The following is a 20950-nucleotide window of genomic DNA, read 5'->3' on the forward strand; positions in this document are numbered from 1 at the left end:
CACTCTTCGACGCGTCCACCATGTCGCCGGCGCTCGCGCCGTTCGCCGGCGCGCCGTTCGCGCGCGCGCGCCGTCCCGCGCCGACGCGTCGCGCGTCGCGCGCGCGCGCCAGAGAGAGCGACGACGCCCGCGCGTCGCTGTCGTCGCTCGACGCGATTTTATCCACCGACGCCGACCGCGCGTCCTCGAGCGACGGCGCGTCGGCGCGCGACGACGCGCCGAGCGACGCCGCGACGCCGACTCGAGTGGTCTCGCGCGCGGTCGACGTCGCGCTCGACGACGACGTCGTCGCGCGGGTCGAGCTCGAGGTGCGCTCGGCGACGTCGCGGTTGACGCGCGCGACGATGAAATCGCCGCTCGGCATCGTCTTCGAAGACGTCGACGGCGACATCGCGGTGGTCGAGTTTTACGACGAGAGCGATCTGGGACCGCGCGGGCGCGGGATCAGGGAGGGAGACGTGTTGCGCGCGACGTCGGCGATGATTCCGGAGATGCGGTATCCAAAGTTGAACGTGATAGGCGGCGGCGTCGGGCGACCGGGATGGCGTCGGGTGATGTACACGTGCGCGTCGTCGCAGGACGGTAACTTGGACGACGTGACGTTCGATCAGGCGATGAAAGCGATCGGGTCGAACGCCAAGGCGGGAAATTACGACGTCGAGCTCGTGTTTGAACGCCGCGCGTGAACGCTCGCCGCGCGATGACGCGCGCGAATAAAGACAGAGAGCGCAAGCAGGAAAAAGGGACCGGCGTCGAAACCGACCGCGCGTCCTCGCGCGCGCCCCGTAGAGCCACTTTAGCGTTGTCACGAACTTTCCTTTGCGTTTCGCGCGATCGCGCGCCGTCGCGAGCGCGCCGTCGCGCGCGGCTTCCGCGCGCGCGCGCGGAACCAGGCACCCCCCTCGTCCCCGAGATCTCGGCCCTCGCGTGCCGCACTCGTCGTCGCGCGCGACGACGCGCCCGAGCGCGCGCGCGCTTGGAGCGAAAGAAACAACGTCCCGCGCGTCGTCATCGCCATGGACTTCGACGACTGGTTCGCGAACGACGACGAGTTGCGTCGGATGTCCGTCGAGGCGGATGCCGCGCGCACGGCGCGGGATGACGCCGAACGCGCGCGCGGCGCGCGCGCGAGCGCGAGCGCGGAGACCGCGGTGGCGATCGATGACGTCGCGCACACCCCGGGGGGCGAATTCGAGGCGATGGAACGAGAACTCGAACAAATCGTCGACGAGGAGCGCAGATCCGGATTCGAAAGCGACGACGACGACGACGGCGGATTCGACGATGATTTGATCGACTACGATGACGAGGACGAGGATGAGGACGACGACGATGATTTCGACGATGCGTTCGTCACGGACGAGTATTCGTTTTCGAGCGACTCGCACTCCTCGATCGATGAGACGCAGGAGGGTGAAGTGCAGCAAACGCAAGAGGCGTTCGAGACGGTCGTCCCGGAGACGCAAGTATTGATTTCGCAGCAGGCGAACGATGATGTCGTCATCATTCCGGACGAAGACGCGGACGAGATTCCACCGGGCGTGAACGACGCGATCGAAGTGCGCGATGCGAACGCGCTGCCGACTGAGGATTTAATCCGGTTGCTCAAGGAACGTATGAGGTCTGGCGAAGCGAGGGAGATCGAGGCGAGGTTGGAGAGTGAAGGCTTCGTTCGGGCGGATCGCGATGTACCCCGTGCTACGCCAGCGCAAACGGAGCCGATACGTCGGCGCGGACGTGGCCCCGACCGTAGACCACGAAAGAGGAGACGCCGCGTCGTCGAGCCTGGGCAACGGACGCTTCACGACGTTGGCTTCGGGACGGGCGCTGAAAACGGCGCCGAAAGGGCTGTCGACGATGACGACGGTGACATCGTCGTAGAAGGTGTGTCGCGTCACATCCCACGACTCGATCGACCTCCCGTGCCATCGACTGTTGATGAGCTTTACGATGTTTGGGAGCGCACGGCGAAGGATCTCGTTCCGCGAGACGCATCTATTTACAGTAATTTTCGGTATGCGTTCGGAGACGAAAGCGAACGCGGCGAGCGTTATCGCGAGAAAGAAATGAAGGATATCGGAAATCTGCTGTTCAAATATAAAGCGGACAAAAAGCCTGGACAGCACGCAATGCTCAAAGGCCGCGAACGCGAGGGTAAGACGGGCGCGTTGTTTTCCATAACTCTCGCAGCCTTACTCTTGAACATCCGCGTCGTCATTCTTTGCGCGCCTTTGAAGGTTGCGCCGATCTGCGACATGGTACGAAAGCTCAGACGTGCTGGTTTCGGGCGTATGTACGACACGCAGCACACGCTCGGACCGGTGCAAGCCAAAAGAAATAAGATCCCCAGCGCTCAAATGGGACAAATATACGTCGCCTCTCTTTGTACGTTGGGAGATTTGAAAAAGGTGAAGAACTGGATCAACTGTCAGAAACGAGACGGTCAGTTGACGTTGACGCTCATGGATGAATGCGACGAGCTCACTCAAGGAAAGGGGCACAGTACAATAGAGATTGAGCACAGAGTAGACCCAGACACGTTTGCGCAGTACATCCGTCAAGAAAGACGCGGTGAAGATTATGAAGACGTGCTCGATGTACCAAGCGATCGAAAGGCGAGAGGGAAGAATTTCAAAGCGCAAATCGCAAAGGCATCCCAATATTTTCGACAGCACGTGCATCCCGAGACGCAAGTGATCGCGTGCTCTGCGACGCTGAGCGGCTACGTCTTGAATCCTATTGGCGTCTTCCGTAACGATTTGCCGACGAGTATTTTCAAAGTGTTTCCAAAGGATGGATACTGTGGCATCGAAAGATTCAAAATCCCCGAAGGCTGCGAGCTCGAACACGACGGCAATTTATCCTTGGAGGCTTTCAGTGAGTCGAACGCTGTGGGAAAGTTACTACAACGCTTTTATACGCGAAGAAACGAATGCGATGGGCAACGTCTCCAACCTTTGCCAGGGAGCTCAGCGACCGAAATCGCACTTCGTGGTATGCTGTTTTTATCGTGCACCCCGAAGGTGAACGTGCACGGCGGCGTGCATGATCTCGCAAAAACGGTGACACAAATGGTTGATTCTTGGGGCACTGGCATCAGTTCACAGAAGACTCTATTTATTTGCTACGTTGGATCGCCGCGGGTACTTTTCGCGGGTAGTTGGCAGTCGATGCCCAGTGGATATTCGTTTGAAGCTATTTACAACGAAACCGCGTCTCGTGTGAAAAAAGAGAAATTTGCGAACGTTTCCCTTCGAAAAGACGAGCCATTCAGCAAAGTTTGCACGCACGTCGTCCTCATCGGCTATAATCTCACGCGTCGCGCGATGACGGCGGCGTTCACTCCGAAAGACGAACCTGGAGTACTGTGCAAAATCCAATATGGCATCATCACTGCGCCGAAGACAACGGCAGTCGATACCACGAGCCAACGAGTGAATCGTCCATCTCACGAGTTCGCGCAGCACGTGGTGCCTGAAAACTATAGCGTCGACGTCGCGATGTGGCCTCAAACTTTGGAGGTGTGCCAACGTTATCGAGAGATGGAGGACAAAATGGTGGAAGAACAACGTGGGTCGCCGAAAATCCACGCCGAGTTCCGCCAAGCGATCGACGTCTATCAACAAGGTCTCGACAGCCACATAGTTTCCAAGAGGCGCATTCCTCTCGATTGCATGAGCAACACCGGTCGCAAAGAGCGATATCGCCAGCAATCGGCCGTGGATCCGGACGAAATCGAACATCTGAAGGCCTTCAAAGTGTGGCTAGAGAATCACGAATACCAGCCAGGCAAAAAGTTGCACCAAGAATCAGTGAGGGTCTACTACGCAATCATAAGACGGTATTTCGTGAGCAACGCTGACATTGGAGACATTATTAAAGAAGTGAAAGATTGGGTAGAACGTCATCCAGAAGCCTCGGACTCTGAGGAAAACGAATGCAATCCGCGTAGCGCAGCTAGCGAGCGCACTAGCGAGCGCACTAGCGAGCGCACTAGCGAGCGCTTCCTTGCGCTCGCAAGGAAGCATTTCCTAAGTTTTTGGGAAGATAGATCTCGTGGGTAGAACTTGTGTATGTATTGACGAAAGAATTGAATATTAAACAACGAACGCGCCGCGACGCGGCCTATGACGACGACGATCACGATTTGAAGTTGACGTACGACGACGTGCGAAGGGCGTTGACGATTTCGTCGCTGTACCCCTTGCCGCCGTTGATCGGCCGCACCGCGCGCACGGGGGCTAGGACTTCTTCCGAGTAGTCGCACTTGAACCCGCCGATGACGGCGTCGAGAAGTTCTTTATCTTCGACGCACGCCATGAGCATGCGCGGCGAGCCGTACACCTCGCTCACGAGCTCGAATTCGTTCGCGTCGGCCGCGCTGAGGTTCTGCACGTCCCACGAGAGCGTTCGCATGACGTCGTCCACCAACGCCGGCGGACATCTCAAACCCATCAAACGCTGCGCCAGGGCGACGCGCACGCCCATGGAATCCGGCGCGCCCTCGGGCGCCGCGTTCAGCTCGGCGATTTTCGCGTCGTTCTCCGCCGCCGCGAAGTTGTCTCGGTAAATGCGCGACACGCCCGCGATGTGGTCGACGCCGATGACGGCGACCACCGTCCCGTCGTCCGTCTTCTCCGCGCACTCCTTGATCGTCGACGCCATGACGCGATCGCGCTCGTCGATGATGATTCGCTCGAAGCAATCGTCCACGCGCTCGTTCGCCTTGGCCGCTAACGGGTGATCCTCCGGTAACAGCAGGCGATAGTTCCGCTCGCTCTGCGCCGCGAACGTCCCGTCCAATTCCTCCAGCGTCGGCGTCGCCATCAATCGCTTATACGTCACCGCTTTCGGTCGATCGCCGTAAATCACCGTCGCTCCGACCGCGAACGCCGCGGCGTACACCAAGACCTCGGGCGGTAACTGCGCCTTCATGTTTTCCCACTGCGGCGAGTCCGCGATGGGTCCCAGCTCCCCCTTCAGCGCCCCCGCCAATCGCGTCACGAACACCAGCGCCTCCGGCGCCGTCGCCGCGTCCACCATCATCGCCGTCACTCCTTGCTCGTAATTCACCGCGTTTCCCGTCGCGTCGCCGTGTTCGCTCGTCACCGCCGTCTCCACGACGACGACTTTCGGCCCTCGTCTCAAAATGTACTCCGCCGCGTCGTGCGCCCCCTCCACCAGGTGCGACACCCCGAACGCGACGCACCGCTCGTCGAGCGGCGTGAACGTTCCCGTCGTCCACGCGTCCGGCGTCGCCGTCGCCGTCGTGGACGGCGACAGATCGAAGTCGTCCTCCTGGTCCTCGAAGAACGCCCTCGGCGCGCGCGCGACGCGAGCGGGACGCGCGCGGGACGCCGTCGATCGCGCGATTCGCGCGCGCGTCGGACGACGCGCGTTGGACGACGCGTTCGCGCGCATCGTCGACGCGCGCGCGATCGAGGCGCGCATGACGCGTCGCGCGGGCGTGTGTCGAAGCGATGTTTAACGCGTTCAGGGTTTGAGACTCGTCTCGCATTACGCGCCGCTCGCGCGGCGAGCGTCGATATCGTGCGCCCACGCGGACGTCTTGACGTGCGACGTCGTGGTAAACGTCTTACCGGCCTCACCGCCGACGACGTCCTTATCCTGCGTCGTCGCGCGCCGTCGTCGTCGTCGTCGTCGTCAGTCGGTCCGTCGGCGCGTCCGTTCGCGTCCCGATTCGCGTCTCGCGTCGTCCAATCCTCGCGCGTTCGCGCGCCCGCGTCGTCGTCCGCGGCGCGCACCTTCGGCACGTCGTTCCCCTTTCGCGCCTTTGCCTCGCTTTTGGCCCTCGCGACGTCTTCCTCGCGTCGTCGCGCCTCGGCGAGCTCGCGCTTTCCCGCGCGTCGCGCCCTGTTCTTCTTGTTGTTGCTCCGCGCGTGTCTCGGCAGCGCCGCGGTCGCCGCGCGCGACGCGCTCGACGGCGCTTTCGTCGGCGTTTTTCGCGTCGTCGCCGGCGCGCCGCCGCGTCCGAGCGCGCGTCGCAGCAGCGCGAACGCGACGGCGCCGACGACCGCCAGCGGCACGAAAAGATTCGTCGACGCCGCGTCGTCGCGCGTCGTCGCGCGTCGTCGCGACGCGTCCGAGCGCGCGCCGCGAGCGTCGCGTCGCGTCGACGCGCGCGCCATGCGAGCGCGCGGGCGCGCGCGACGCCGCGCGTCGACGATTCGGTGTCGCACAGTGACGCGCGTCGATGCCGACGCGCGACGGCGACGCCGCGCACGCGCGCGCTCGAGCGCGACCGTACGCCTCGCTCGAGGGCGACGCGCGCGATTACGCGCGGTGGGCGCGCGCGTGCGCGGCGTCGCGCGGCGACGCGACGACGCGCGACGCGCGAGACGCGCGACGCGGACCGCTGCGCAGGCGTTTCGACGTCGCGCTCGACGCCCTGCTCGCCGAGCTGCGCGCGCACGAGGACGCGGAGCCGTTCGCCGTGCCGGTGGACGCGCGGTACGCGCCGGATTACTACGCGGTGATCGAGCGGCCGATCGACGTGGCGACGATGCGCGCGCGCGCCGGCGCGAGCGCGTACGCGAGCAAGGACGCGTTCGCGGAGGATCTGGCGCTGATGGAGGCGAACGCGGTGGCGTACAACGGCGCGGGGTCGACGGTGGCGAAAATGGCGCGCGCGGTGGTCGGCGCGGGGGAGGAAATGCTGCGGCACGTGCCGCGGGTGGATTTCGAGACGTGCGAACGCGTGGCGGCGTACGCGGCGCGCGTCGAGCGAGGGGAGACGCTCGAGGGCGAGGGCGAGAGCGAGAGCGAGAGCGAGAGCGAAGAAACGCGCGAGAACGATGCGGACGAACCGGGAACGAAATCGTGGAGGAAACGGACGCTGGAGACGCGCGTGCGGCGAGTGCTTCGGGCGAAGGCGCTCGCGGACGCGCCCGTGGGAATGCGACGCGCGTGTCGACCGAGAAGCGCGCGCGGTATGCTCGAGTTCATGCGCGCGAGCGAAGATCACGTCGATGCATGCGTCGGTGCGCGCGCGTTCGACGACGACGACGACGACGACGACGACGCGCTTCCCGAGGACGAAGGTTTCGTCGCCAACGCCGTGCCGACGCTTCCGAAATATTCCGCCACCGCCGAGTGTGTGAGCGCGGAAGCGCTGGACGACATGATGATGCGGTCGATCGCCGTCATCATCGACGCGCGCTCGCGCGTGGGCAAAGCGTCGATCGAGTATTCGATGACGAGCGCCGCCGCGAAGCTGCTTCTCTCCGTCGCCGACGATTTCACCGCTCGAATCTCCGTGGACGTGGCCAAGGCCCTCGCCGCGCGAGAGCTCGAGCGCAAACGCGAACGCGCGCGCGCCACCGTGAACGCGTCGGGGATCAACGTTCCCGAAATCGCCCACCGCATCGGCCTCCGCGCCGACGTCGCGCGCGTCGCCGCGCGAGCCATCAAAAAATTTCTCGAGCGCCCGCTCGGTCCGCATCCGCGCTCGCGCTCGAAAACATAGTTTCATATCGTTACAGTAGGATATTAGTTTTAGCGTTTTCATTCCACACTAGCGGCGTAGCCTCGAGCGCGCGACCCGTCGCGCTCGTCGCGCTCGCCTCGCGACGTCTGTCTGTTTCAACTGTCCGTTCGGGTCACCGTCAGTCCGCCGCGCTCGCTCCATCGCGTCCGGCCGCGCTCGCGCCATGTCGCCGTCCGGGTCGCTCGCGCGCGCCGACTCGGCGTCCTCGAGCCCCCTCGCGAGCGAACGCGCGGATTCCGTGGGCGATTTACCGCGAATTCCCCTCGGATTCGGCGCCCCGACGCGAAATCACGCGCGCACCGACAGCTCGTGCAGCACCGACGGCTTGATCTCGCGCGACGTCGACGTCGAGCGCGCGCTGGGTGATTTCGCCGAGACGTCGGACGGCGGCGTCGCGCGCGCGTCGACGTCGCCGCTCGCGCCGCGCGTCTCGCGGGGGAAAGTATCGCGAGCGCTCGCGAGCGTCGGCGACTACTTCACCGAACGCGCGAACCGACGGTTGAAGTTCGCGGTCGCGATCGCGCTGGTGCTGGCGCTCGTAGTGTTGATCGGGATGCCGCTCCGAGCGTGGACCAAGGGCTGAGCCGACGACGCGAATCGACGCGCGTCGCCGCGGCTAATAATACCGCGCGCTCGCCGAGTCGCTCGCGACTTTTAACGCGCGTCTCGCGTCTCGGCGCGCGACGTCGCACCGCTGTAACACCACGCGTTGGATTAGTTTCGAGTTCGACGACGTCCGCGTTCGACGCGTCGCTCGTTCGTATGCTACAAATCGCGTCGCTCCGCGCGTCTACGCGTTCGGCCGAAACCCCATCAATCGCGCCGCGCTGCTCTGCGTCGCGTACATCACCCCGAACGCCAGCCCGAGTCCCCCCATCGTGACCGCCGTCGGCGTTCGCATGCACACCTTCGCCCGCGCGCCGCCGCCGACGATCCATCCCAATCCACCGCCCGCGCTCGCGCCCAGGAGTACGTCCCGGTAGTCCGTCGCGTTAAAGTTGCTCGCTGCGCGCGCGCGTCGTCCCGACGGCTTCCGTCAGTCTCCCGTCGCGCGTCGCGCGTCGGTCGTCGACGCGCGAGAACGCATCGACGGTTCGCGCGTCGTCCGTTCGCGTCGTCCGTTCGCGTCGTCGCCGCGCGGCGTCGCCGTCGGTGTCACCGATCGACGGTCGCGCGGCGTCGCGCGGCGTCGTCGCGTCGCGCTTTGTCGCGTCGCGCGCACCGACGGCGCCGAAACTCGGCGCGCGATCGACGACGTCGTGCGTCGGGCGATCGGCGATGACGCCCATGGATTCGCGCGCGTCGACCACTGCGGGCGAAGGTCCGCGCGAAGGATCGATTCGATCGCGCCGCACACGACGTCGCGGCGACGCGCCGACGACGCGCGCGATCGAATCGGCGCGCGGCGCCGTCGGACGACGACGCGCGCGACGGCGGCGGCGAACGGCGCCGCGCGTCGAGGGAGGGAGGGATCGATCGCGCGCGCGATTTGAAAGTCGACCTCGCGAAGACGCGGCGCGAGCGCGCGGGCGCGCGGGCGAGGATGACGCAGGGCATGGGGGTGTCGACGTCGGATCCGTCGTCGCTGCCGCCGCTCGTGGAGGCGAAGAAAGGGACGACGGCGGGGTGGTTGGGACGGGGACGCGCGAGGGAGGACGCGAGCGGGACGCGGGACGACGACGACGGGACGAAGGGGGAAGCGAAGGCGAAGGAGGCGCGCGAGGGACGGTACGAGCGGGTGAATCCGATGAATTACGCGTCGGTGAACGATACGACGAAGCTGCTCGTGTGCGGAGGGATCGCGGGGGCGTTTAGTAAGTCGTGCACGGCGCCGTTGGCGAGGTTGACGATTTTGAACCAGTTGCAGGGGACGAACGCGGTGCCGGGGTGGGAGGCCGCGGCGGGACGAGCGTCGATCGTGAGCTCGCTGCGACGGATCGTCGCCACGGAGGGAGTGACGGCGCTTTGGAAGGGGAACGGGGTGACGATCATACATCGCCTGCCGTACAGCGCCGTCAACTTTTACGCGTACGAGCAAATCATGAACGTGCTGGATAAAGTGATGACGACGTTACACTTCGACGAGAACGGCGACCCAGCGGTGGGGGCGTTTAAGTGGGGGTTCGCGCAGCGCTTGCTCGCGGGCGGGAGCGCGGGCTGCATCGCGTGCACGCTGACGTATCCCTTGGATTTGATTCGCACGCGCCTCGCCGCGCAGACGACGGTCAAGCATTACAACGGCATCGCCGACGCGTTCATGAAGATTTTGCGCGATGAAGGCACGAAAGGCTTGTACCGCGGTCTGAAACCGACGCTGATCGGCGTCGGGCCGAACTTGGCGCTCAACTTTGCGGCGTACGAGACGTTGAGAAATCACTTGCAATCGCTCGATCACGGGATGTATCCGATGGCGGTCGATTTGGCGAGCGGGAGCGCGGCCGCCGTCGTGAGCGCCACGGCGACTTTCCCCATCGATCTCGTGCGACGCCGAATGCAGATGCGCGACGCCGTGCGAGGTGACAGTTTTGTCGGTGTATTTAAGCGCGTGTTGGCGAAGGAGGGCGTCACGGGACTGTACCGCGGCATCCTCCCTGAATTCGCCAAAGTCGCGCCGGGCGTCGCGATCACGTACACGTCGTACGCGTTTCTCAAGCGACTGGCTGGGGTGGACACGGGTCGTCTTTGAATCGCGCGCACGCTGGAGAAAGTAGTTGAATCACGTTGTATTAGGAGAGAAAGTAGTCTGCGAAATCACGTCGTCGTCGTATTCGTCTCGGCTGTCGGCCACACGTACTTGGGCTTGATCGGCGCCGCGCGTTCGATGATTTCCACCATGAGATCCGTCGGAAGCGCCCCGAGATCGCGTCCGTCGCCCTCGCGTTCGAGTCTCTTGTGCGCCAACAAAAACGCGCGCGTCGCGAGTTTAAAAGCGTCGCAGAACGTCGAATGATTCTCGATCGACCACGTCTCCATCGTCGGTCGGCGAATCTCCACCTCCTCCCTCTTCGTCCAGATTTGATCCCACTCGTCGTAATCCATCTCATCCTCGCGCGCGACGACGCGATAGATGAACGAATCGTTCACCACGCATCGCTGCCTCGATCGCGAGCACGAAAGAAACGTCCACGGATGCGAATCGTACGTCCTCTGCTCGCGCTTCTCGCCCGGCTGCAACACGTTGTACGCCTTCACCCGTCCATCGTACGCCAGCCAATACGCCCGCACGGGTTCGTCCGTCCTGTTCGAGCGTCGATCGTGGATTCGTCAGTCCCGTCGTCGATTCGCCGTCCCGTCGTCGATTCGCCGTCTCGTCGCGCCGCGCGTCGTACACGTTCATAAACGTCACGCGAACCGCCCGGTCGCTCCGAACGCTCCGCATCGTCTCGGGAGCGACTTCTCGCGTTTTTTCGAGGAGCTCTCGAAGCGGATCGACCGCCGTCGCCTCCTCGACGCTCGTCGGCCACTCCGACGCGCCGGTTCGAGTTCTGCGAAATTTGGACGGCAGACACGACGGCGCGTCGCGCGCGACCGCGTCCGCTCGACGCCTCCGCGCGACGCGCGTCGCGCGCAGCAAAAAACATCCGATCGCGCGCGCGAATCGCGCGGCGAGCATCGCGATCGCGCGCGCGACGGCTCCAATCATGCGCGCGGGCGAGTGCGGCGCGCTCTCGGACGAACCGTCGGCACTTCTCGACGCGCATGGACGCGCGCGAGGCGGTCGCGCGCCTCGCGCCGACGCTCGCGATGCTCGCGGCGATCGTCGCGGCGCGCGCACGGGCGCTGACGCGCGCGATGTACGGCGCGATGACGACGAACGCGCTCGTGAGCGGTGGGTTGATGTTCAGCCTTTCGCGTTACTTCGCGAGCGTCGGGCGCGCGCTGGCGCGGCGCGCGGTCGTCGCGGTCGATCGCGCGGTGTTCATGACGTTCGTCGTCGCGCGAGGGGCGTACGAGGACGACGACGACGAGTACGAGGACGTGCGCGCGTTCGTGGAGGAATACTTTTCGCGCGAGTCGTCGACGTGCGAGTTTCGCGCGAGGTACGCGTACGAAGGATTTCAATCCGCGCGGGCGAGCGAGGCGCGAAAGGGTGACTCCGGAACGCCGCAGGATCGATCGCTGCGCGGCGTCAGACTGGATGCGCTCGTGGGGGGAAGCGCGATTCGAACGCGCGTCGACGGGAAGTCGGTGCGCGTCGCGCATCGATCCGGGAACGCTTCGAGACGCGGCGACGGCGACGAGACGGATGGTTCCTGGTACGACGACTTCGTGCGTCAGCGAGAGAGGAACGCGCCGGGACGCGGGGACGGAGACTCGTTGGGCGATCAGTTTGAGGTGAAGATGTATCGGCTTTTCCAATCCGAGGCTCGCATGAAGGAGCGCTTGTTCGAGTTGATGAAGAGGGGTCGGGCCGCGAAAAAGAAGCACCAACAACAGCGCTGCAGCGAGCACACGTCTGTGTACATGCCGAAGACGGTGACGCAGTATCACGAGACGACGACGCCGGGACGTCAACCGTCTCACGTGCAACGAGTTCAACAACAGTGGATCTTGCGCGAGAAACCGAGTCGACCTCTAGAAACGGTGGTGCTGCCTCCGGGCGCTAGGGAACGGCTCGTCGCCGATGTCGACGATTTCTTGTCGAGCGAGCGTTGGTACGTCAATCGCGGTTTGCCGTGGCATCGCGGTTACCTACTTCACGGTCTCCCCGGTACTGGGAAAACGTCGCTCGTGTTCGCGCTCGCCGGGCACTTTAAACTGCCTCTGTACACCATTCGGCTTAGCGATGAACGATTGGACGATGAAGGCTTACACTGGCTCTTCTCGAACACGCAGAGACGATCGATCATTCTCCTGGACGACGTCGACGCGCCCGGCGCGAACGCGGTATTTCGAGAGCCGGCGCCGGAGAGCACGGGAAATTTGTCCGTTTCGTCGACGCTTTCTTTGCTCGATGGAGTCACCGCCGTCGACGGTCGCTTGATTTTCCTGACGTGTCGAGATAAGTTGTCGTTAAACCCAACGCTCATTCGACCCGGACGCTTCGACGTCCTCATGCGCTTCGACGCGCCCAGCAAAGAGCAAATCGCGGCGTATTACAAGCATTTCTACGCCGAGTGCGACGTCGCCGACGACGAGCTCTGGAAAATGGCGAACTCTTTCGCGGCGATCGCCGTCGACGTGGACAAGATGCCTAAATCCATGGCCGCGCTCCAAGCACTGTTCATCGCGAACAAGGACGACCCAGCCGCCGCTTTGGAGGCGATGCAAAGCCGAGTGACGCAGCAAAAATCCAAGCGCGTCTCCGCGCTCGGCGGCGCGCTCACGCGAAGTCGCAGCGGAGGCGAGACGGAGCAGCGCGACGCGGTCACCAAGCTCGAAACCATCGAAGCGAACGAGTGAGCGCGCGATTGATTGATTGATTGATTGTTTTTAGACTTTTAGATTTCGTACACGACGCACAGAACGCGCGTCTCTTCGTCCCGGTCGACGTCGTCTCCGACTGAACACTAAAATAACAACCCGATGCGATCGAGCGTCACATCGCGCGCGTCACGTCTCGCGCGCGGCGCCCATCGCGCGATGTCCGCGAAAAAGAGTGAAACGAAAGTGAGCGCGTTCGAGACGGACACGTCTCGTCTCATCGACGGCGACGATGACGACGCGCACTTCGACAGCTCGCGCTCGGTGTGGGGAAAGCGAGACCCGGGATGTTTGGGCGGTTATAACGACGTCGTCAGTCGACTGCCGTCGTTTCAGATCTTCATGTTCGTCGCCATCAGCGCGGCGGTCATGACGGTGCTCTGGGGGACGACGAGCACGCAGGCGGAGAAGAAGGAGCTCATGAGCGCGTTCATCGGAAGCGCGGCGGTGGAGACGATGCTGAGCCTCGATAACTTGGTGGTGTTTCATCAAATTTTCGGCACGTTCAAGGTGCCGCCGAGTCGAAGGCCGGGAATTCTGGTCGCCGGTTTGCCCATCATGCTCGTCGTGCGCGTGACGCTGTTTTTGAGCTTTCACGGCGTGTACACGTACGTGCGCGTGCTCTTCGTGCTCATCGGCGTGTTCATAATTTATCAAGGCGTGTGCGTGGCGTACTTCTCGGAAGACGACGACGATAACGATGATTTGAGTTCAAATTGGATAGTCAAGGGGGTGCGGGGGTGCTTCGGGAATAGGATGTCGACGAAATACGAAGGGAGCGCGTTTTACGTGCGTACGCCGGATGGGGCGTTGCAGTTTACGCCGCTCATCTTGGTCATGGTCTTCATCGAGGCGTCGGATTTGATGTTTTGCATCGACGGCGTGTCTACCATTTACGTCGTCGGTCACACGGACTTGCTCGCGGTCGTCTGCGGCGATTGTTGCGCCGTGCTCCTGGTGCGCGCGTTGTACCCGCAGTTGCAAGGCACGGTGGAGATTTTCCCGGATTTGAACTACGCCGTCGCCGCGACCTTGGTCGCGGTCGGCGTCGACATGATTCTCACCGCGTCCAAGCGAGAGCTCCCCGTGTTCGTGCTCGTGTGTTTCATGGTGGCTGTGTTCATCGCCGGCGTCGTCTCTTCGTTGGTTCGCGGGTTGATATCCAAGACGTGCGCCGACCGCAAACCGGCGACGCACGACGTCTAACCGCGCGCCGCGTCGCCGCGCATCGTGTAACATACGACTCATAATAACGCAACGCCGTCGCGAGCGTTCGCGCGATCGATCACGTCAGCGCTCGCACCGCGTCGTCCGCGTCGCACGCCTCGCACGCCAACCGCGCCGCGTCCTCGAACGCCGCCTTCGCCTCGCGAACCGCCCGCCCTCGCGGCGCGCGATTCGACGCCGCCGCCGTCGCCGTCGCGCGTCGTCCCTCCAAAGCTTCGATCACGCGCGTTCGCGCGCGCCGCGCGTCCACCGCGACGCACGCGCGTCCGTCGTCGCGTCGCGCGCGCGCGAGCGCCAGGAATCCTCGTCGCAGCGCGCGCTCGAGCTCGAGTTTCGTCGCCATCGCGCGCGCGCACGCGTCGAGCGCCGCGCGCAGCTCGTCGTCGGGTCGCGTCGACGCGCCTGGGCGCGCGCGACGCGCCGCGCGCGACGACGACGACGCGCACGCGCCCATCGGCGACGAGTGCGGCCGCGGCACATCGCGAAGACGACGCGACGCGAAGCGAACGCGTCGCAAAGCGCGAGGGCGAGCCCGAGGCGCGCGCGCGACATGGGCGCGTGCGCGTCGCGCGCGCCCGCGTCGTCGCGCGAGACGACGGACGGCGTCGAATCGCGCGACTCGAGCGCGACGACGACGACGACGACGACGACGGCGGTGGACGGCGGCGACGGGAAGGCGCGCGAGCGAAGCGACGGCGTGCCGACGCCGCGACACTGGGACGAGGGCGACGGCGCGGCGCGCGCGAGCGACGCGGACGGGTTGCCGCGACGCGTGCGGGCGCTGGAGGCGGATTGGGAGGCGACGGCGAGACGATCGGCGACGGAACGGCGAGCGCACGCGGTGATGCTCGCGGAGGAGCGCGCGGTGCGGAAAAGATTGATGGAGGGGATGTCGGACGAGCGAAGGATGCGAGGACTGGGCGCGGGAGGGCGGGACGACGCGACGCTGCGGGAGATTCGAGAACGCGGGGCGACGCACACGACGTTCGGCGCGGTGTTGGATCGGCGGTACGTCACGGGATTGGTGGACAGCACGAGCGATGCGATCGAGTTGAAAGGCGTGCGGAGGGCGAATTCGGTGTCGCCGCCGCTGTGCGATGCGAACGATTCGGTGGACGCGATGAGTCGAGCGTCGTTCGGGTCGGCGTTCGCGGCGAGCGCGACGGCGATGTCGGTGTCGACGAGCGTGTCGGAGAGGCTGAGGGACGAGGACGGCGGCGCGGGGGACACGACACCGCGCTCTCCGCGGGTGACGAATGACTTCCCCGAAGACGCCGAGGTTCCCACGCGCACGACGCCGTTTAGCGATCGAGTCGAGCGACAACTGCAGGCTTCGGCGCTCAAGGGAAAACGTCCCGAAGAGGCGACGCCGTGAAGCGCGACGCTTCGCAATCGTAGCACACCAGTAGCAACAGTAATTCACCAGTATCAGTAGTTGTTGTAGTTCTATCATCGTCAAGCCGCGAGCGCCGTCGGCCGTTGTGGCCGCGTCGCTTTGCAATCGGGGAATTTCCGCGACACGGCCACGATTGGGTAGTGATCGCTGAGAGCCAACCCCCGAGCGTCTCGACACATCGCATGGTGTACGTAGCCAGAGTCTGCGTGTCTGTGGTGCAGCGGCACGCCGCGCGTGACCATCGATGAGAGGTCGATGACGTAGTCGAGGACGACTTTCGGCACTAAATCGATGTATCGCGACTCGCCGAGACACGGCAACACGACGTGCCGCCAACGCGCGACGGGAAAGGTCAAACGAAAACTTCGGTCGACACCTCTCGTCGATCCTTCTCGTCCAGCGATCGATCCATCGATATCAGTCAACGGCGCCATGAGATCGACGGATCCGGGAAATTTGTTCATCAGATCTTCGTACTCGCCCGAGCCAGCGACGATGTTCAAGTCGCCGACGAGCATAATCCGATCGACCTCGTACCCGTTACCCGCGCATTCCATCTCCGCGCGATGCACCACGTCCTTGATGCACGAGATCTGCTTCGCACGCGTGTCTCGCCCGGATGACCAGTAGTCGGACTGCAGGTGCGTGTTGAGCACGATGGCGACTCGCGTCGTCGGGTCCTCCGCCGCAGTCAAGCGCAAAAAGCTCGTGCTCACGCCTTTGGTGAACGACAATCTCTCGACCCCTTTCGCCGGTAGCGCAGTGAAGTGGTTGCACACCATCGAGAATTTTGACGCGATCATCAACCCGCATCGGGCGCTCGGGGCGTAAACGAATGGAAACTCCTCGCGCAGCGCCACTTTCAAAGCCTTGGCCGCTTCGACTTCCCACATTTCTTGCAAACACACGACGTCGATCGCGTCCGCTCGAGAACAGCACAGAATGTTATTCGCCATCGCGTGCGCGCGCTTCGCGATGTCCGTTCTCGTCCCTCCTTGACCTGCAAACACGCCCGGCAACATTTGCGCGTTCCACGTGCACACCTTCAACAACGAGTTCATCCCAGCGGGGCGCTCGCGCGCGAGCGCGTCGTCGAGGGCGCGCGTGCGGGCGTCGAGCGCGTGTGTGTGAGCGATATCTACGGTCGACGGCGGCTGATTCGCGTGCGGTACCATGGCGTCGCGTTGTGAAGTTCGAGGCGCCGTCGCGTCGTCTCGGCTCGCGCGACGAATAGCCGAGCGCGCGTGGATTTCACTGGAAGCTAGTCGACACCAATCGTGCACCGTGCCGTGCGCGAGGAGCAGAGTAAATGTAAATCGTAAATGGATTTTACAAGCTATCCAACGCCAATCACGACGTCGCGCGCTCCCCTTCTAAAGTAATTGAGAATAGTCACCACGTAAGAGCGTAAATGAAATTTCTCGTGTCACGACATCCGCTACGTCTGCTTAGAAGACGCCGAGAGTGATCGCCTTGTCGATCGGGAGGCAGGCACCGATGCCCATCCAAATCGCGTAGAAGGTACCGACCAAGAAAACCGTCATCGCCAACGGTCGGCGGAACGGGTTTTGGAACTTGTTGATCGACTCGAGGAACGGCACGGTGATCAAACCAACCGGCACGGCAGCCATGGAGAGGACACCGAGGAGCTTGTTCGGGATCACGCGAAGCGCGTTGAAAGTCGGGAAGAAGTACCACTCCGGCAAAATTTCGAGCGGCGTGGCGAACGGATCCGCCGGCTCGCCGAGCTGGGTCGGTTCCATCACCGCGAGGCCGATGCACAACGCGATGGTACCGAGGATAACGACCGGGAAAATGTAGAGTAAATCGTTCGGCCACGCCGGTTCGCCGTAGTAGTTGTGACCCATGCCCTTGGCGAGCTTGGCGCGGAGCACCGGGTCGGACAAGTCGGGCTTCTTCGTCACCGACGCGACGACTTGGAAGTTACCGCGAGCCTTCGGGGAGACACTGCGATCGCGCGCGAATCGTCGCTTCGTCAGTCTTCATTCATTCGCCCTCGCGCGCGCGTCCACGCCGCCGTCACCGCCGCGCCGATCCTCATCCGTCGTCTCGCGCGTCCGCGCGCGCGCGTCCGTCGTCCCGCGCCAAACCCTATCTTATCATGGGGGGATCGCGATCCCGTCGCGCTTCGTCGCCCGCCCGCGCGTCGCGCGCCGCGCCGACCCCCGATACCCGCCCGCTCCACCGACGCATCCCTCGCCATTCGCATCGCATCGCGCGTCCCGCGCGTCCCGCGCATCGTTTCGCGCGTCGCCTCGCGCGTCGTCATCCGCCCTCGATCGCGTCCCGTTCGCGTCGCGCGTCGCCCATTCATCCCCCACGCACCGCAACGGATCGAACCCCCTCACGGCGCCGAACTGCGCGCGCGCCGCGGTGGATTTTTGCGTCGCGCGCGCGCGCGCGACGACGCGCGGTCGCGCGACGTTGGAGAGCGTTTGCGCGATCATCGTCTCGTCGCGGTGTGCCGTCGTCGACGCGTCGTCGCGCGTCGTCGCGCGTCGTCGCGCGTCGTCGCGCGTTTATTTCGCCCCACGGCTCGTAGTCGAGACGCGCGTAAGCCCATCGAGACGTCGCGATCGTCGTCGCCGCCTGCGCCGCGTCATCGTTCGGTGCGCCATTCGGGACGGGGTTTCATTCATGCGCGCGCGGGTTTATCGTTCGCGCGCTTTCGCGCGTCGCGAGACGTTCGTCTTATATTGTACTCGATCTGAAGCCCATGTATTACGCGCGGCGCGCGCGCGGGCGTCGACATCGCATCCGTCGGTAGCGGCGCCGCGAGACGCGCGCGCGCGTCGCGTCGGGTCGGGCGAGCGTCGGCGAGCCGCGATGGACGACGACGTCGCGCGCGGCGCGCCCGGCGCGGCGCTCGCGGACGCCGCGCGCGCGGTTCGCGAGCGACGCGCGCGAGGCGACGATGATTACGACGACGACGACGCGACGGCGACGACGACGGCGCGTCGTGGACGCGCGCGGGACGCGGTCGCGCGCGCGCGGGCGCTGATGGCGCGCGGACGACGCGCGGAGGCGAAGGCGGCGCTGGACGGCGCGGCGGTGGGGCGAGACGACGACGACGACGACGACGCGACGTTCGCGCTCGCGGCGCTTCGCGCGGAACTGCCGTATCATTTGAACGATGCGCGCGGCTCGTTGGACGCGATGTGCGCGGTGCACGCGATGTGCGCGAGAGAGGCGCGGGAGGCGCGCGGGGCGGAGGCGCGAGAGGCGTGGCGGCGGAGACGCGACGCGGCGGCGAGGGGGGTGGCGAGACGACACATGTTGGGCGATGATCCGCGCGCCGCGCTCGTGTGGCTCGATGCGTTGGCGCGTAGCGAACCGGACGAACCGGCGCACTTTTCCGCGGCGGGACGCGCGCACTTGATGATGGGAGACTTAGAGGGCGCGCGGCTGTGTTTCGAGGCGGCGGAGAAGAAGACGGCGGCGCTCGGCGAGGCGGCGACGGAGGCGCAGCGCGGGCGCGTGTTGCGCGATCGCGGTGATTACTTTCTCACGGGGTTGAGGTTTCCCGAAGCCAGGACCGCGTTCGCGGCGGCGATGGCGAAGGGCGAGACGGACGTCGCGGCCAAGGTGAACTCGGCGGTGGCGGCGGTGTACGACGGCGATTTGAATTCTTCGCGCGCGCTTCTAGAGAGCGGTTTGGCGAACGTCGTGAACGCTGATGTGAATTCAAAGGCGCGCGCGTTCATCTCTCCGAGTGTGGTGAAAAACTTGAATAGCATATACGAGCTCACGGCGCGTTCGCCCGCCGAGGCCAAGCGCGCGATGAACGACTTCATCAAGCTCGTCGCGCCCGAGGACTTTGACGTCACGTGCATGGCGACCTAGCCCTCGCGTCTTAGCACATAGACAGCGCGCGCGCGGCTGCCGCGAATGACGTGTACACGTACGGTTTGTAATTAAAAAATGCGCTTTGCTAAGAAAAGTTATGTGTGTGTTCTACGGTGCTGACGTTAAACGTTTACGTTCAACGCCTTGGAGATGGCGAATGAAACCAAATACGCGGACGCCGCGGCGAGCGTACCGTTCAAGAGCATATACAGCGCGCTACTCGTGACGTTTTGATTCGTGAACTTCGCTTTGGCCGCGCCCAAAGCGGCCATCGTCATCGCGGTGAGTCCGCACGCCAACCCGAAGAGCGCGTCCCCGTTCGCCCCTCCGATCGCTCGCCCGAAAACGTACGGCACGAGCGGAACGAAACCAAACAGCGCGAACGCGCAAAACGTCACCAGCCCATTCTTCGCCGGTGAATCCGTTTCATCCGGCGGCATTAACCCGAGCTCCTCGACCATCATCAAGTCCAAGAAGAAGTTTTTATACTTTGCCAAGCGCTCGATCACCATCGTCGCGTCCTCTTCGCTCACGCCGCGCGCCATGAAAAGCTCAATCATTTCTCGTTTCTCTCCCTCTGGATAGTTTTCTAATTCCCATTTCTCCCGCTTCTTTTCCGTCTTCGCGTAGTCGAGCTCCGCCTTGCTCGAAAGGTAATCTCCGAACCCCATGGATATACCGTCGGCCACGAGGTTGGCGAATCCCATCAAAAGCACGACTTCCGTGCTCAGCCCGCCACCCTTGCTCGCGGCGACGACGGCAAAGGTCGTGATGGTGCCGTCCAGTCCGCCGAAGACGAGAGATTTGACGTACTTGCCAGCCTCCCCCGCGTGACCGGCTTCTATTTCGCTGTCGTGCGCGGCGCGGCTTGCCGCCGCGTCGGCGCTCTCGAACGCATTCTTCGCCGCGTCGAGATCTCGAGTGGCCATCGTCGCTGAATTCCGCGCCGGCGTCGAGGAGTGACGCGCGAAGGGCGTCAAACGTCCTAGGAAAAAGTCGGACGGATGGATAGACGCGACCGCGTCGCCGGAATCGTCACGGCGACGGCGCCGAACGGTGCGATCGCGCGCTCGAACCGTCGTCATCATCATCCAATAAACGCGCCAGAGCGTCATCGCGATCGAGCGCGCCGAAACGCGCGACATTGGGAGTCGCGAACGCCGCGCCGCCGACGTCGGCGCCGCCGCCTCGACGAGCCGCGCGACGGGTCGGAGTCTCAATCGCGCCCTCGCTCGCGGTTTCCGACACCCGACGTCGCTGATGCACCAAAACCGAGGAACCCTCGCGCGCGATCGCGGACGGCGACGCGCGCCGAACGTTCGTGGACGCCCCGGTCGACGGCGGATCGACCGCCGACTTCTCGACCTCGCGCGATCGAACCTCCCGCAACGCCACGGGAATGACGGTGTCTCCAAAATTCTCCCCTATCGCGCTCGACGGCGAACCGAAACACTTCAGCCATCCTCCGCGTCGTTGTTTTGCGCCCTCGACCGTTCCCGCGTCTCGACGCCGCGGCGCGCCCGTTCTCG

At 64.2% G+C, this 20950-nt stretch overlaps 14 protein-coding genes across 14 annotated transcripts; 9 read left to right on the forward strand and 5 right to left on the reverse strand.

Annotated features, from left to right (window-relative positions):
* Window positions 1-344: 344 nt before the first annotated feature.
* OSTLU_32449 (predicted protein) lies at window positions 345-686 on the forward strand (the record flags this gene model as incomplete). The annotated part of the gene is made up of 1 exon (XM_001418563.1): window positions 345-686. The coding sequence occupies one exon, from the start codon at window positions 345-347 to the stop codon at window positions 684-686; it is 342 nt and encodes a 113-aa protein (XP_001418600.1).
* A 513-nt stretch (window positions 687-1199) lies between these two features.
* OSTLU_32450 (predicted protein) lies at window positions 1200-4064 on the forward strand (the record flags this gene model as incomplete). Its single annotated transcript, XM_001418564.1, has 1 exon — window positions 1200-4064. One exon carries the CDS (start codon window positions 1200-1202, stop codon window positions 4062-4064), a length of 2865 nt encoding a protein of 954 aa, XP_001418601.1.
* A 76-nt stretch (window positions 4065-4140) lies between these two features.
* OSTLU_87679 (predicted protein) lies at window positions 4141-5451 on the reverse strand (the record flags this gene model as incomplete). Its single annotated transcript, XM_001418791.1, has 1 exon — window positions 4141-5451. One exon carries the CDS (start codon window positions 5449-5451, stop codon window positions 4141-4143), a length of 1311 nt encoding a protein of 436 aa, XP_001418828.1.
* Window positions 5452-5517: 66 nt separating this feature from the next.
* Window positions 5518-6149, reverse strand: OSTLU_32452 (predicted protein; the record flags this gene model as incomplete). Its single annotated transcript, XM_001418792.1, has 2 exons — window positions 5518-5628; window positions 5766-6149. 2 exons carry the CDS (start codon window positions 6147-6149, stop codon window positions 5518-5520), a joined length of 495 nt encoding a protein of 164 aa, XP_001418829.1.
* A 260-nt stretch (window positions 6150-6409) lies between these two features.
* On the forward strand, window positions 6410-6655 carry OSTLU_9462 (predicted protein; the record flags this gene model as incomplete). Its single annotated transcript, XM_001418565.1, has 1 exon — window positions 6410-6655. A coding segment is annotated over one exon (246 nt), but the record flags the coding sequence as incomplete, so codon positions are not given.
* An 18-nt stretch (window positions 6656-6673) lies between these two features.
* On the forward strand, window positions 6674-7486 carry OSTLU_15997 (predicted protein; the record flags this gene model as incomplete). The annotated part of the gene is made up of 1 exon (XM_001418566.1): window positions 6674-7486. The coding sequence occupies one exon, from the start codon at window positions 6674-6676 to the stop codon at window positions 7484-7486; it is 813 nt and encodes a 270-aa protein (XP_001418603.1).
* A 184-nt stretch (window positions 7487-7670) lies between these two features.
* Window positions 7671-8090, forward strand: OSTLU_92976 (predicted protein; the record flags this gene model as incomplete). Its single annotated transcript, XM_001418567.1, has 1 exon — window positions 7671-8090. The coding sequence occupies one exon, from the start codon at window positions 7671-7673 to the stop codon at window positions 8088-8090; it is 420 nt and encodes a 139-aa protein (XP_001418604.1).
* A 1200-nt stretch (window positions 8091-9290) lies between these two features.
* OSTLU_5951 (MC family transporter: aspartate/glutamate (Ca2+-activated)) lies at window positions 9291-10166 on the forward strand (the record flags this gene model as incomplete). Its single annotated transcript, XM_001418568.1, has 1 exon — window positions 9291-10166. A coding segment is annotated over one exon (876 nt), but the record flags the coding sequence as incomplete, so codon positions are not given.
* Window positions 10167-11848: 1682 nt separating this feature from the next.
* Window positions 11849-12910, forward strand: OSTLU_32455 (predicted protein; the record flags this gene model as incomplete). Its single annotated transcript, XM_001418569.1, has 1 exon — window positions 11849-12910. The coding sequence occupies one exon, from the start codon at window positions 11849-11851 to the stop codon at window positions 12908-12910; it is 1062 nt and encodes a 353-aa protein (XP_001418606.1).
* Window positions 12911-13300: 390 nt separating this feature from the next.
* OSTLU_16000 (predicted protein) lies at window positions 13301-14137 on the forward strand (the record flags this gene model as incomplete). The annotated part of the gene is made up of 1 exon (XM_001418570.1): window positions 13301-14137. One exon carries the CDS (start codon window positions 13301-13303, stop codon window positions 14135-14137), a length of 837 nt encoding a protein of 278 aa, XP_001418607.1.
* Window positions 14138-15613: 1476 nt separating this feature from the next.
* OSTLU_32457 (predicted protein) lies at window positions 15614-16615 on the reverse strand (the record flags this gene model as incomplete). The annotated part of the gene is made up of 1 exon (XM_001418793.1): window positions 15614-16615. One exon carries the CDS (start codon window positions 16613-16615, stop codon window positions 15614-15616), a length of 1002 nt encoding a protein of 333 aa, XP_001418830.1.
* A 244-nt stretch (window positions 16616-16859) lies between these two features.
* OSTLU_32458 (predicted protein) lies at window positions 16860-18042 on the reverse strand. The gene is made up of 2 exons (XM_001418794.1): window positions 17901-18042; window positions 16860-17522 (listed from the first exon to the last, which is right to left on the reverse strand). Exons 1-2 carry the CDS (start codon window positions 18020-18022, stop codon window positions 17003-17005), a joined length of 642 nt encoding a protein of 213 aa, XP_001418831.1. The 5' UTR covers window positions 18023-18042; the 3' UTR covers window positions 16860-17002.
* A 533-nt stretch (window positions 18043-18575) lies between these two features.
* OSTLU_32459 (predicted protein) lies at window positions 18576-19418 on the forward strand (the record flags this gene model as incomplete). The annotated part of the gene is made up of 1 exon (XM_001418571.1): window positions 18576-19418. One exon carries the CDS (start codon window positions 18576-18578, stop codon window positions 19416-19418), a length of 843 nt encoding a protein of 280 aa, XP_001418608.1.
* Window positions 19419-19588: 170 nt separating this feature from the next.
* Window positions 19589-20233, reverse strand: OSTLU_7084 (predicted protein; the record flags this gene model as incomplete). Its single annotated transcript, XM_001418795.1, has 1 exon — window positions 19589-20233. A coding segment is annotated over one exon (645 nt), but the record flags the coding sequence as incomplete, so codon positions are not given.
* Window positions 20234-20950: the final 717 nt, after the last annotated feature.

The sequence above is a fragment of the Ostreococcus lucimarinus genome, chromosome 7 (genome assembly GCF_000092065.1).
Source record: "Ostreococcus lucimarinus CCE9901 chromosome 7, complete sequence".
Classification (NCBI taxonomy): Eukaryota; Viridiplantae; Chlorophyta; class Mamiellophyceae; order Mamiellales; family Bathycoccaceae; genus Ostreococcus; species Ostreococcus sp. 'lucimarinus'.